This window comes from Acomys minous (genome assembly GCF_964271855.1).
Source record: "Acomys minous genome assembly, chromosome: 2".
Taxonomy (NCBI): domain Eukaryota; kingdom Metazoa; phylum Chordata; class Mammalia; order Rodentia; family Muridae; genus Acomys; species Acomys minous.
Genome location: NC_140484.1, coordinates 32,620,857 through 32,636,159, shown reverse-complemented (window position 1 = coordinate 32,636,159; position 15,303 = coordinate 32,620,857). Strand labels below are relative to the sequence as shown.

At 46.0% G+C, this 15,303-nt stretch overlaps 1 protein-coding gene across 6 annotated transcripts in view; it reads left to right on the top strand.

Moving 5' to 3' along the window:
• The first annotated feature begins 10,739 nt into the window (after window positions 1-10,739).
• Window positions 10,740-15,303, top strand: part of VLDLR (very low density lipoprotein receptor) — a 32,784-nt gene continuing 28,220 nt past the window's right edge. For 3 of the 6 annotated variants that reach the window (XM_084800356.1, XM_084800353.1, XM_084800351.1), the window contains exons 1-2: window positions 10,894-11,013; window positions 11,431-11,600. In XM_084800356.1, coding sequence (XP_084656482.1) covers window positions 10,925-11,013; window positions 11,431-11,600 — 259 coding nt within the window. In that variant the 5' untranslated portion in view covers window positions 10,894-10,924. Of the gene's footprint in view, window positions 10,830-10,892; window positions 11,091-11,430; window positions 11,601-15,303 lie in introns of those variants that run through there. The other 3 variants (XM_084800355.1, XM_084800354.1, XM_084800352.1) reach the window with 3 other exon arrangements.

Below are 15,303 nucleotides of genomic sequence, written 5' to 3'. Positions count from 1 at the left end.
GGGTTGCAAGTTCTATGAGAGATCCAGTCTCAAATACAAGCAGGGAAGTGTACCTCTCAATGTCCCCTCATCAAAAGAAGGGGGGGAAAGCTTATTTTTGCAGTAGAGGGCTACAATACGCTTCACAGTTGCTCAGTTATTATGCAGATAATAAGTGACCTGGGGCATCTGGCCACAGCTGGTGGACCTACAACATACCACGTGACCAAACGTACACTTAAGATGCAGGAAACATCTTGGAAAGAGGGACAGAAAACTTGGAATTGTCAAAGAACTACAACGAGTGCTGATTAAAGGTCTTCCAGACCTGGCAGAGACGCTAACCCCATGAAATCTCAACAGTATAATTGCCTAAGCAAGATCGGAATAATGACAAAGCCAGGGAACATGCCAACACAGACAGGGGAAGTTTTACAAGGTCCCACCCTAGACAAATAACTAGCATCCAATGGCTGCTGAGAGAGGAAGAATCAGTTTTCTCCAAAGACTAGACTCCTGAGCGGTTATCCACTCCCATGTAGTCACTCTCAAATGCATGCAAATAAAGCAACACTAAGCAGGCTCAGGCAGACAGAATAGATAGATAGATAGATAGATAGATAGATAGATAGATAATGATAGATAATAGATAGGTGATAGAAAGATAGATGATAGAAAATTGATAGATAGATTATATATAGATAATAGATAATAGATGATAGATAGATACATAGATAGATAGATAGATAGATAGATAGATAGATAGATAGATGATAGATGATAGAAAGCTAGATGATCATAAACGAGAACATGAATTGTTTGAGAGGGAATGGGGGACAGAGGAGGAGTTGGAGGAAGGAGAAAGAAAGGTAGAAATAATGTAAATATAAATATCATAAACTTCTCAAACTAAAATTAAAATTAAAAACATAGAGAAGAATCTAAAATGTAAATAAATAAATAAATACATGCATACACACATAACATGGAGGCTTCTGCTTCCTGACAGCCAGACTGGCTTCATACTCCTGCCATTATGCCTTCCTCACTATGATAGGCTGTGTCCTCTTGGAACTATAAGGCAAAAATAAACCCTTTCTCCCCTAAAAACTGTAAAAAGGTGGGAGTTATTGAGGAGAGCGCCCAAGGTAAACTCTGGTCTCCACATACATGTGCACACATGTGCATCTACATACGCATGTGCAAATACACATGCATGTACACCCATATACACAAAATAGTCATATTGCTCTGACAAGGCCATGCTTCTTTCTCCCTTAGAAGACACTGGGCATCAGAACATTTTTGTCTAGGACCATCTCAGAATCCTTGGAGAACATGCCAGAACATGGTAGGATGGCCCTCCCAAGCATTTCTTGGGGTGAATCCAGATAGAATGCTCTGAGCACTGCATATAGATCTTAAGAAGAATGGCAATGATTTCTAGAACATGGAAAATCAGTGTTTGCTACCTCTAGTGGGGCGTCTCCAGGAAGAAGGCATAGCACAGAAAAGAGACCTCCAGTCTCAGCCATCAGAGTACAGAGTTAAGACCAGTGCCTGATCCACATTGTCTCTATCAGCGAACACAGAGAATCCATCCAGTGATTGTCACATACAATGAAATGTTAGCACTAATTTCTTTCTAAGAAACATTTGTTTAAGATAGGCATTGCCTGTGTGGAGTCTAAGACTGTCAAGCAGGGAAGTCGGTACCGCAGGTGCTTTCAACATGCCGGGTGTGAGTCTTGGAGGATTTAGGGAGCTAAAGAAGGCGCAGGAAATAGAACCGAGGCATAAGTTACCCTTATTTGTCATCAAGTGGCCTTTAAAATACGCATTGGGAACATCCTAAGGTGGGCCCAGAATATTACGGAAATATCAACACAGAGAAAAGGCTAAAAAATAACCAGAGTAATGATTTGTGATCACAGCCTGACCAAATATGAGGACAGGTCCACAATGACAACAATGTCACAAACCCTCCCCACATGATCCTAGTGATCAAGAGCAAAGGTAAGTAGGAGAAAACATGTGATTGGATGGTGAGACTCTGTGTAGGAAGCGGGGATAGGATCTCATCATGATGAGTGAGAGGAGGCTCCAAGGGCTAATACCAAAGTGTTTACTAAGCTTTAGAAGCAGAGATGTGGCCATTTCTCAACAAGAGTAATGCATACAACAGGAACCTGTGAGAAGATGCATTTGACAGTGCAATTCTAAATACATGCACTGTCACACCACTTTCTTATTTGGTCCAAATAAATCCAAAATCCTTGTAATAGCCTGACCAGGGTTGTTGGGTTGTTTATTTGTCTTGTTTTTTTTTTTTAATTGTTAGTATTCAGGAAGGAAAAGACAGAGTCTTCCCCAAATCTAGTTAACAAGAAAACCACTGCCAACCAGCTGCTTGGTGATAAAGCCAGTTACACAGGGCCAAGTCTAAATATAAGACCAGTGATCATAGCAGAGGGATTTGTCTGAGCAGTACTGCTTCCTACCCGAGATAACTTGGTGGAAAAGAAACAGTGGATCTGGGGTTACCAAGAGCCTTGGCGAAGCTGGGGACAGGAAATGGAAGCTGTTTGTCAAAAGGATGGAAGGGAAATATTTTCTGCCATCCATTGAGCAGTCAAGTGAGCATAAACCAAAATAATATATTTTATACTTCTCAATCACGAGAGGACATTTCAAATGTCCTACCATTAAAAAAAAAATTCTAGGTAACTGAAGTGCTAAATCAATTGGCTTGATTTGATCATGCAGCATTTATATAAAAAACATCACATTATATCCCATAAAGGTGGGCAATGGAGATGTGTTTATCAAATACATTATTAAAATACTTAAAGATTAAATCGTATTTTAAAAAAATAATGAAAAAGTGGAAGAAAATAAGACATTAATGGAGTAATAACTCTGACAGACTATCAGACCCATTTGTAGAAATGAACTCCAGGCCATCTCAGGTCAGGGGCAACTGAAACCGGAATAGAATTTGACCTGATAAATAGTTCCTATTTTCACCTTCAATTTCCAAATAACCTTTGCTGCATCAGTTCCGATAATGTCTCTAATGAATGTCTCCTGAAATCAACTAGACTTGAGGAAATGTTATTAGATCCATAAAAAAACAGCTCCATTTTTCTTCATATCCTATCAACTTTCTTCCATGTCCAGAGCACCTAAGATATTTTCAGACAGGCAAGCAGAAGAGAGAACAGAACTGAGAGACTGAGAGCAATCAAGAAAGTAAAAGTACAAACAACTTGACTAAATGTGACTGACATTTTCTTACAAGAAAGAAAAAAGAATATATATATATATATATATATATATATATATATATATATATATATATATATTCATATGTGTGTCCTGTTTATGCTGTCCATTTTACTTCAAGTTGCTAAGCAACTGGTGTTTGCTAAAAGATGGCACCAGAGAACCAGAGAGGAATATTTTTACTCTCCTCCTTGGGAAGTGCTCTGAGACTCCAGACCAGATCCAAGGGGATGTTACCTGGTATCTCTATTTGTACTCATTTTATTCTTGCCTTACTTAAAACAAAACAAAAAAATTATAAATATCTCCAAATACTAAAACTGACTATTAGGGAGAAATAAACAAACAGTGATAAAACTTCAGTTTGTGTCTTTAACGTATAAGTTTACCAAGAGGCCTCACCCAGGCTTCCTCCATCCATCCATGAGTAATAAATAACGACCATTTTTCTACAAGTGAGGGCTAGGAGTCAAATCCTTGGGGGACACTTTGCATAAACTCAACATGGGCACTAAACTGTGCTTGAGCTCTGAAAGTCCCCAAAGTGGATTATTTTCCTAAGACTTGGTCCACAGACTCCTCCCAGGGAGTAAGGTCGCCATGTCTGCAGAGTATTCTTGAACCCGCACAGAAGAAAAGCAACACACAAGTTGAAGACATTCTTCCCACACCATGCAAGACATAGCTATCATGTTTCTGTTCTGCATGTAGAAATCCTTCCCTCTTCTTAAGCCACTTCTATAAAGTCATTCCACAAAGAGAGACGGGTCCTCCCAGAACATTGCGAGCTTTGAACATTCTCTCCTCCTCCTCCTCCTCTTCCTCCTCTTCCGCCTCCTTTCTCTCTATTCCCACTCGTTTTTCTCTGCCTCCCTCCCTCTCTTTATTTCTGTTTTTGTTTGGTTTCATTTCATTTTGTAGGCCTTGGTTAAGGGGAAATGGAGAAGAAAACCAAGAACTAGCTCGCTCTCCTTCTAGACACTTACTTATTGAAAATGCCTGCTGCAATTCACCAAAAGAACCAGACTGATTGATAGTTCCCCCATCCTTTCATTGATAGTCCACCAACGTGTACTTATTAAACCATGGGTTCCGTCCTTAGGGCGCATAATTCTTACACAGATAGCAAAGGAATACATCTTGATTGGAAGGAAATGTTTTGATGATGTTAGGACAATTTGGTGGAAAGAAAGGAAAGTAAGTGTGAGAAGCAAGAGACAAGCCTTAAGATGGCTGTGTGTAGCCCAGGCTTGCCCAGGGCTCATGGTCCTGCTTCTGCCTCCCAAGCGCTAGTATTATAAGGGCAAGCCACCATCCCTAGGTTCTCTTAATGATTTAGCAAAATAACCACATTGTTATAATGCCTGATGGATTCGTTATTCCTTTATTCTCCGAGTCATAACTTATTTTCTATAAAGCTAATGTGAAAGATCTTTAGACCCGCAGTGAAACAACCCCCAACTCCTGCTAAAGAACAGCTTCTCTACTTATAATGAAATCCAACCCCTGCCTCTTTGATCTGTCTGTCTATTTAGTCCAGACTTCTGACTCTGAGAATCCTTAAGCGGTCTTTCCTTTCTCAGATGGCAAACTCTGTCATGCCTCATAATTGAGTGGGCACTCGATAAATGAATGCTACAGTGCTCTGCAAAAGAATACACTTCCTATTGGCAGCAAATCTGAGAGAAACTTCCCCAGAAGAAAGGACTGTCAGTTACCACTTAACAAGCCTGTGCTGGCTCCCATAGAAAGAGAAAACAGAACAGAAAACAGCAACTTGCTCCCCCACAGCAGCCACATGGCTTTCTGGTTGCTGCCTCCAGTCACCTGGCACACTGCTGGTCCCCACAGAAGGAGCTCAACAAGTCCTTGTTAGATTGATTCAGAAAGGCAAGCGACTGGTGATATGTAATCCATCACCTGATAGGTGGACGCCAGCTGGGTTTCTCACATTCTGGCTGTGCCCAGCTTTTGACCTCCTGTGGTCTTTGGCTCTCTTACAGCTGACAAATTTAGCTGAGTGTGAGATGCCAGGGCAAGAGCAGGAAGCCCAGAGCAAGGACTAGAAGGCTGTTCAGGAACTCTGGTGGGAGATTTGCTTTTACAAGACCCTCATCCTCTCTATAGATGATGTCACCATCAAAGTTTATCCCAAGATGTCCTCTACAATACTCCAGGCCAGAGCTTCAGGAGGGGCAGGAGTGATTCAGAGTTAGGATGTACATCAGACTTCCCTGGGAAGCCTGAAGCTGCTGATGGACAGACCCCACTTACAATTACAGCTATTAAGAAGGGCGTCAGTTCTGACATTCTCGTAAACCAAACGAAAGGGCTAGTGTGCAGTGAGGCTCAAAAACCATTGCCTTCCCTTTTTGCAAGGCCCAGCATCACTTTGCCTCCCTTTTCACATCATCACAGCACCAAACATCACTATTATTGTCAACTAGCACTTTTTAATGGATCATTTGTCATGTGCTAGATGCTAGTTTGAGTGATTGCTGGAATGCAATTAATCCTTGTAAGAACTGGGTAGGCTTGCTAACCCATATCCAGGTTGGGGCAAAACTGATTTTTTTTAAAGTTTAAATAATTGGACCGAGTTTTAACAACTTAGTAGGCATCAGAGTCAGATTTTAAAGGTCCCAAAACATGCTTACATCCTCCTAGTCTTTCAGCTATCCAGAGCCATTCAATGCCAAAGATTTTCCAGTATCTAGTGGGTGCTCTCTGGATCCTGTGCGGATAAAACTACCTTCTTGATCATATTTCTAAATATGCATATCAGCTTTCACCAACTCTTGACCATAAATCTTTAATGCCATACTAGAAGCTTTGAATAAACACTCAGAGACGATGCCAATATCTTCCTCAATTGTGTTCATCTATTTCTCTGGTATCTCCTCTCAGCTTAAATAAACCTAGTTTCCTACAAATCACAACTAGCTGCTCTTCCTAAATCAAAGTGTTTTCAAATCTAGGCCTCTCCTTTAGCCTCTAGATAAGCCACTTTTGTTCAGTATTTGAACTCCAGTAAATATATTTCTAAAACAATAAAGATGTTTGGACAACACCTTCCCTAAGAGCTTGGCAGGAGGCACACCTCTTCTTTATGGAGTATTAGCTGTGATGTCGCACAAGCCACACACATAACCAAGTAAGAAAACGTTAGATACATCATGTCTGCCCATGTGAAAAATCTCATGAAAGTTCAATAATGCAATTATCACGATGAAACTGCAGATATTTTTATCTCCAAATTGGCTTCCTTCGTGTTGGCACAATGACAGAAGTGGCCCTGGCATTAGCCTACCTGTCACATTAGTTAGAAGTAAACATCTAAGAAAACACCTGAAACTAAGTTCCTGCACATCCCCACAACTCAAGCAGTGTGGGGGAAAGGGGAGATGTACTTAGGACTTAATTCTTGAATGGTTCACCTGGAGAATGCCATAGAGTAACTGGCTGAGGCCCTGAACCAATCATGCAGTTGAGGGAGGAAGTTCCCTAGGTGGATTCAGGAGTGATTCTCAAAGCACATTCCTTGACCAATAGGACCTGTATTCCTGGGGAATACATTAAAGACTCTGGAATCTTCAGTAGTTCAATCACAAGCTCTGGAGGTGGAGCCTGGCACGCCACTGAGACCCAGCTTTCAAGTGACTCTGACAGAACTTACGATGTGTGGCACACTAGTTTAAACCATCAGGCCCTGCCCATGCAACCTAGAGAGAATTCGAATCTTGTGGGTTTTGCTAGCCTCTTACACAACTAAAAAATGATAGAGGGAGAGCTGGATGTAAGCCCATAACAGATCAGACAGGATCGGCTCTTCACTTCTGACTTGCTGAGGCTTCAGCGACGAGCAGGACAAATTAGCTAACTGGTCTGAAGACTAAAGGCTTTGGAGAGAGAGAGAGAGAGAGAGAGAGAGAGAGAGAGAGAGAGAGAGAGAGAGAGAAAGAGAGAGAGAGAGAGAAGGATGATAATGACAGAAGGGTGTGAACTTTGATATTTCCTGTGAGCCCTACCCTGATGAAAGCTTCAGAGAAATTAGACAAATGAATTTACATAGTTTTCAGTGGGGGAAAAGCCCTATTATGAAACATATTGGAGTTGTTCTCTAACAACAGTTTCCTTCACACATTTTTAGATTTTAAGTAGTTATAGATGTATACATTGAAGTACGATAATCTCTGCCTCTCAGGTTATTGGAATAGCGTTACACATACAGATTTTTTGAGGCCTTGTTACAGTAGGATTTCTGAGGAAGAGGCCTGGGAATCTGTGGTAAGAGCAGCAATCCTTTCTGTTCCTCAACAGACTCCATGACAACGGTGTCTCTACGTCTTCCTTCTCTGATGCTATCCCACACTACCTTACCCATTGCAGAGTCATCTTTAGAAAAGACTGGATGCCAAATCTCCAAGCAAACTCTATCTCAAAGCATCCCTATGCTTCATAGTAAACTCCAAAGCCTTAGAGTGACTCGGCAAGCCACACTAACTCAGCCCCTGCTTCTTTCTTCAGCTCTGTTCTCTACCACTAGTGCCTTGGGCCCCAACCTTGAGCTATTCTGAATTCTCTACACTTCCCTGAACATACAGTGCTCTTGTGTCTTGGTTTCCTTGACTCTCTGAGCCCTTCCTTTCCTCTTCTCAGTATAGCAGTCAAGATAATACCAGATCACATTGTATATAAATTCTCAGTAGATTAAGTCAACATGGATTGTTTCCTCACTCTGTGTCAGTGGTTGGCAAGTCTTTTCCCTAACAGGACAAATGGTAAATATTTTAGGCTTTGTGAGCAACTTGGTCACTGATATGTGGGTATATGCATCCAAACCTTTACAAGGTATTTAAGATCCTTCTTATTCATAGACATTGTCAAAGTTGTATGTGCAGTTACTGGTGAAGTCAAGGAGAAACCTGGGCTAATGGCACAGCCACATCTTGAATGCATCCTATTGCCAGGGAGGCAATAAGAGAAAGACTCACACAAGCAACTAAATGTCCCAGTCTGGAAGTGATGCCCTGTAATCCTGTAATTAGTCGAAGTTAGTCTCTTAACCCAACCAACAATAAAGAGGCTGAGGCAGGCTGTGACTGACTGAGTGAAAAATGCTAGCTATATCAGCTCAAAGACACTTGAGGAAGCACGTCCTGCAACCAACTCAGCTGGGTTTTCCCTGTAATCCTATTCATTCATTCATTCATTCATTCATTCATTCATGCTTTCATTCTTTCTTTCAATCAATCATTTGTTCATTTATTCATTCATTCTTGTGATGCTTCTGATGGGATGCACAACCTTGTGCATGTTAGGCCCCAAGCCCATCTCTGCATTTTACAGCATCTCAAACAACTTTGGATTACAGTGTCATATGTAAAAACACTGCTGTACTTTTCAACATGACTCTCTTACCCTGACCAGCTCCCATGGCCTCTTCAGATAAGTATTTATCTGTGGCAGTTGCCTTGCATAGCACCACCCTCCCCGCACTGCTCAATGTGTGTGGTTGCTTGGGCCCTCTAAATCACATGGAGGATTGTGGGAGTAAATAGAACCGCTGACACAGTTGCCTGAAAGCTCCCGGATCCGATCCGGTTAGTTTGCCCACATTATCTACTTGTGATCACCATATTCTTTTAGTTATTGGTTACTCTCTACATCAATCACACGCATGCCTCCTTTGCAACTTTTTTTTTCAGCTAATATTGCATGCTGAAGAGAGTCGGTTCTTGAGGCCACAGAAAATTTTGATTATCATGTGGGTTGTTTCCATTTTCAGTTGAGAGGTGCAAAAGGCAGGCACAGGAAAGGGAGTGGTTTGTTTTTGTTGTTTGAAGTTTCACAGCCAACCATAGGCAGAGTCAAATGACTGAACAAAAGTCCACCAGACTGAGTTATGGACCCATAGCTCGGTTTACCAACAGTTCATTCATGCTAGAAAACATAATACATGTTACCCAAAGATAAATCTACCCGTAGGATACCAATGTTTCCCTCGTAGTATATGTTTCTCTCAAGTGAAACATTAAAAACAAGCATGTGATGGCCTCATCAATACTGAGCCTTTCACCTATGCCCCCACCCATTTCATCATTTGCTTTTCAAGCCCCAGGGATCCTGAAGATACTGGGGGCCTAAAGTTAGACCACCACCCCCTCAACTTGGTCTGTGAGGTGAATAATAACTGTGAGCACCTGCACAGTAAAATGGCATGCACTTTGTTTCCCATGCAGTTTTTAACTCATCTTCTACCCACCAATTACAGAAAACAGCATTCACACTGAGCTGCGTTGAAAGAGTCCCATCTGCTCGTGGGCTTATCAGTCACAATGAGGATAAATTCCAGGGACCAAAATGAGTCCTGGCTGAGAATTACCCCTGTCTCCTGGGTACAGGAAGTCCCCCAAATAAACATCCCTTCTAGTAGTCTGTCACTGACAACTACTCAGTGCCAGAAGAGAGCTAGGACCCGGAATCTGTAACCTGTCAACGTTGATTCATTCAAGATACAGCAACCTATAAAAAGAAGTGTTGACACACCATACTAACAGGTGAAATAGTTCAGTGTACCTACCCCTCTCCTCTGCTTAGACCAGAGCAGAGAAGGCATCTCAACCAGGGGAATGTGTTTAAGAAAACTGAAGTACAGTAAGAGCAAATCTTAGATTGAGATCCTGTCTGGCAGCACACCCCCTTAACCGCCCCCCCTCCCCAAAATCTATCCTTGCTAGAAGGGTTTACTTCGCTTCCGTCTTTCTCTCCACTATGCTTATAATTGAATGTTACAAAGTATACCAAGAATAAAACTACCGGGGTCCCCTTCCCCCAACCAGAAAAGGTTAAGCTTTTAATTACAGGCCCTCTAACTATCATTTTGTGCAATTAGCAATTAACTATAATCGTTGATGAGAGAATGCAAAGCTGCGCTGGCAATTCCTTCCCATCCCATCCCAGACTCAGTTATTTTAGTCTGGTTAAGACTATTATAGAGGACAAGCCACAACCGCGGGAGCGCTCTTGGCTCTTGTTCTCTCTCTCTCTCTCTCTCTCTCTCTCTCTCTCTCTCTCTCTCTCTCTCTCTCTCTCTCTCTCTCTCTCTCTCTCTCTCTCTCTCTCTCTCTCTCTCTCACACACACACACACTCTCTTACTTAAAGACACATTTAATTTTTAACAAAATGGCATCTCAGCTTGCCATTGCGATGGGACTCCGAACCCCACAGCAGAGCAACGGAGCATTTGCACGCCTTCTCTTTATCACTTTCTGGATGGAAAGGAGATTCCCGCAGAAGATGCTAACCTACCTACTGACCTCACAATACCAGCCCTTCCTAGGGGCTCAGGAGGGGGAGGTAGACCTTCCTCTGCCCCCAGACTCCTCAACTGCCAGCCCCCTGAGCCCCGAGGCAGTGGCAACTGTAGCAATAGTTGCATCAGCGCTCTTAGCCAAGGAGCCAGGAGGGTACAGTAGCGACTGTAGGGAGCTAGGGAGCGCACAGCTGCTGCGGCCGCAGGTTCCGTGGATCAGGAAATTAGGACAGGCACCCGGGATTGGAGGTGAGGATGGTGCGCGAGCCAACCAGCGGCCGCCCTGGGTCCCCCGTGAGCCCCGGGCCGACGCGAGGAGCAACCGGGCCCCGGGAGCCGTCCGGATGGCGGCGGCGACAGCCCCAGCCACTGCCACTCACGCACGCACGCTGCCACTTGCCCCCGCACCCTCCTCACCGCGCGCGGGAGAGCGGTGCGTGCAAGAGCTGCTGGGCTGAGCTCCCCGCTGGGGTCCCCGCGCCCCTCGGCTGTGCTTCTGCCGCCGCCCGGGTGGGTGCCCCCGACCGCTCGACTCCGCTGTCCCCAGCGACGAACGGGCTCCCCGCCCCCCTCCTCCAGCGCCGTTCCCTCCCCTCTCCCTCCCCTTCTCTGCAACGCCTGCATTATTTTCCGCCCGCAGGGTCCGCGCGCACAACGCGGCCGCGGCTGGGGAGGTGACCGAGTGGGTGGGTGGCTGGGTGGCTGGGTGGCTGGTGGGGAGCAGAGCGTGCAAGTTGCAGGGAAGGGGTGCCTGCTCCTTCCGAGCTCTCCGTGCTCCCGGCTCCTTACTCCTTCCCCCTCCTCTTCGCCTCCTCCCTCCCCGCCCCCACCTCCTTCCTCCTCTCCGAAGGGCTGGTAACTTGTTGTGCGGAGCGAACGGCGACAACGACGGCGGCGGCGGCGGCGGCGGCGGCGGCGGCACCATCCGGGCGGGCAGCATGGGCACGTCCGCGCGCTGGGCGCTGTGGCTGCTGCTCGCTCTGTGCTGGGCGCCCCGGGACAGCGGCGCCACTGCAAGCGGTGAGTGGGGACGCGCCCCTCCGCACTCGGCCCGGAACAAGCCCGGGAGCCCACGTTCGCTGCGTTTTGGGGGACCCCGGCGCTCCTCTTGCCCACCCCCACCTAGCAGGAGCCGCTCCACGCTCCTCTTCTGCCTCCCCTCCCCACTCGGGTGGCGCCTCTGAGCTGTCAGAGCCGAGGCTACTGGAAGCCGGGCCCGGGGGACTGTGTGGTTTAGGGTGTCCTAAAGCGTCCCTTGAACTTGTTGTCATCCCTCTGTGTCCCCTTTCTTCCCAGAACCTCGGTTTTACATGGTCTTCACCCCCTCCACCACCCCTCCATTGACAAGGGCTAGGGGGATGTGGGCTTTGGAGCCACTGAACAATGGTTCTGCCTCCTCTGCCAGGCGGGCTGTTAAGACCATGGCAGAGCTTGGGGCCTGGAAGCGCGAGTGCTCCCCTCGGACTTAAGTAGGGTTGAGAGCGCACAGTGGGCGAAGGTGGGCGTCTCCGAGGACACCGGGCACCAGGTGCTGGCCAAACCGGAGTCCTCGCGCTGCCGTGAGCAACCGCACGTTCGGTGGGTGGCAGCCTGGAGGCTGAGCCATGACAAGTGCGCAGCCTGAGCACCGGGACTGCGATTCCCTAGGCACCGGGCGGTCTCTCAGGCTCCAAGTGTGGCTTTCAACTGGACTGTCCTCCCCGAGTGCGTTTCTTCCTTCCCCAGGGATTCTGCCGCTTCTGCAAGCCGGTTACAAACCTCTGAGATAACTGAACGGGGGAGGGGAGTGGGACCAAGACTTAATCAGGTTACTTTGCCAAGCCTCCTTCCGGGCGACACTTTCCCCCAGAGAAACTGAGTCCCAGTGTAGTGGCTGTAATTAGCCTTTATTCTACACAAGAAGACCAAAGGTGTGCTGCTAGAGCTACGGTGTGATTGTAGCTTGGGGAGGGCGGGAGTGACTACCTTCCAGTCCCCAGGGGTCCGCACACTGGCTTAGGAGCCCTGTGTGTTTTCAGTCCCCTCCTCTAGGGTCGCACAACTTTCCAGAGCAGGAAATAAGACGCTTTCCTAACAAGATCCCCGGCTGGTCCTTGGTGGGCCACTAAAGAGGTCTTAAGAAGTGACACCAAAGAGCTTGCATGCTAACCAGCTCTAGGTTATTAGGGCAGAACGCTGCCCCCGCTCTAAACAGTTCACAGCCCCCACCTCCTATTGCCTGGTAGCTTAGAAGGCTTGCCTGCTTGCGGTCACGTGTGTCCTGGAGTGAGAGCGAACTTTCAAGTGTGTGGTCAAGCAATCTGTCGAGCTATGCTGGGGTGTTTAAGTCTCCCAGCGTCCCTGGGCCTTTGGTTCCGCTGTCCTGAGCGTGAGAAGCTGGGCAGGGCTTTTCTGCCTCATGCGATTGGCTGCTAGCTGGATTGCGTTTAGGTTGGTCACGTGTTTTCGCGGACTTAATTGAGCTGCCCCAGCTAGGTTACCTTTAAGATCAGCCAGGCTCAGATGGGGCTGTTCCCTCTGGTACTTTTTCCTGCCTGCACTTTGAAAAGGGCCCATGTGTAGCGACGACGCTGCTGTGTGGCAAGAATCCTCTATGTGGCAAGCCCCCGAGCCCAGAGAAGCCCTGCTTAACAGAAATTTTCACGATGACATTAATCATTAATGGATGAGCAATGCTAACTTATTAAACCGTCTCTCAGAGGAGGGACTTGACTTGCGTTATAATTTTTGTGTGTTCTCAAAACACAAGTGTGTAAAACACGTTATTGACTGTGATCCAGGGAGGTGGGAAAAGGGAGTCACTTCAGCTGCAGGTCCTTTTGTATTCTTGGGATTTTCAAAGTGCCAACTTTACATCAGGTGCAGCTTTTCATGGGGTGCTAGGGAGGCGGCCAGGCTGCTGCAAAGAGCTAGTCAAAAGTCAGAAGTCCTCAGATAGAGTCAATGAAGTGGGGCTATCTTCTGTTCGTCTCTTACTGCAAGTGGACTACCACGGTGCTGCAAAAAGTGAAAGATTGAACCCAGCCCAAGCCTGTGTCATCACAGAGGTGGCGTGGGGGGTGGGGAGGGCGAGGGGATTGTTCTTTTTGAACTGCAACAAACTTAGAGTTGGTTGAAGCAGGTTCTCTGCCCCTGACCTCCTAACTCTCTCTAACTCTTCAAACTACCTGGCACAGGGCAGGGGGGGTGTGCACAAAAGCTTCTGCAAGGAACTTCAATGAGGCAGAGAGGAGACAGATGGGGTGTTACAGAAGCTGGTGGCAGAGCACATGGGGCCTCTAGGACTCTTTCCTCTAGCCGAGATGTAGATTAAGATGTGAGGTGTTGTGTAGTCTTTCTGCAATAGCTCCTTTATTATGTCCACTGACTATCACTTCCCTTACTCTGGGAGTGAGTAGTTTACCCTCAATCCCAGTGTACCTGCAGGTGGGAATCTGGAAGACCATGAGAAGAAATAATACCTGGCTTATCAGAGCACCGAGAGAAGGTAGAGATCATAGCAACCCATGAAGACAAAGGCTTTTCTATCTGAGAGTCACAATCCAAACCTCATAGGCAGCACATTTCCTAAAGCCTGGGACAGCTTTTTGCCCAGGCTCATCCTCTGACCAGTAACTCTAATGCTGGTCCTGTGTCATTTCAACTCCTTGCTTTTTAAGGCTTGAGTCTCCAGAGACCTACAGAGTGTATATAAAGGCTTAGTGTACAGCATGTATACAAAAGCCAAGTTCAGTAGAGCTGGCATGTGTTAAGACTTGAGGCCAGCCGACTGCATTTGCAAACACTATGCAGTACTTGTAAAGGTGGCCTTCTTTACTTTCTCAACAACTGCAAACATGATTATCATGTTTCTGCCTTCTAAAAGATGAGTGACCATAGACAGGGCTTCACTCCAGTACTTTTAGTGATGGTTCTGGAAGAGCTAAACAGCTGTCGTGACCCCCTTCTGTTCCCTGAATATCGTCAGACCGATAAAATGTAATGTTCTAAAGCACTGCCTTAAGGTCAAGAATGCAGAAGGACCCCAGGCATATGGCTTCAGGCTTAGAGTTCCAACCCCTGCCACTTACCAAATAGCATAGAAGGAGAAAATGTATAGTAAATATTCTCTAGTCCCCCGCAGAGTATAAAGATAGGGGAGGAAACATCATGGAGACGGGTCGTTCCCGCCTTAGCCTCTGCCTCTGGTCCTAGTCCTGATTGCCTTAATTTAACCTTGCTTTGGAAAGCCATTGGCACGTGTTAGTTCATGAGACATTAAACACATTACAGAGCCAAAATAGGCCTGAAATGGTGCTTGTCGCATGGAGATCTAGCTTACAAGGGAAAACATAACAGCAGACTAAGGCAGCTGCCCTTCATGTGGTAGGTGGCAAGTTCTTCTAGCTTGAAGTAACTGCAAGAAAGGATCACCCAGATGTTGGCACAGCAGGTGGCTTCCAACAAACAAACAAACACACGAATAAATAATAAATAAATAAATAAATACCCTTCTGTGGAGGTTATGAGTGAAATGTACTTATTAAACACGGGAAATCTAAGACTGTTTTCTTTCCTAGTTGTGGGGGGTGGGGAGGGAGAATAATCTGAGAACTGGTAGCTTTTTCTGAGGTCCCCAAGGCACAATATAACCCAGTTCTTGGAGAACCTGATTTTGTAAGTGAAAACTGGCTCCTTTCTACTCTCTCTGTATGTGGTCTCGGTACAGATCAGTACCTGCCAA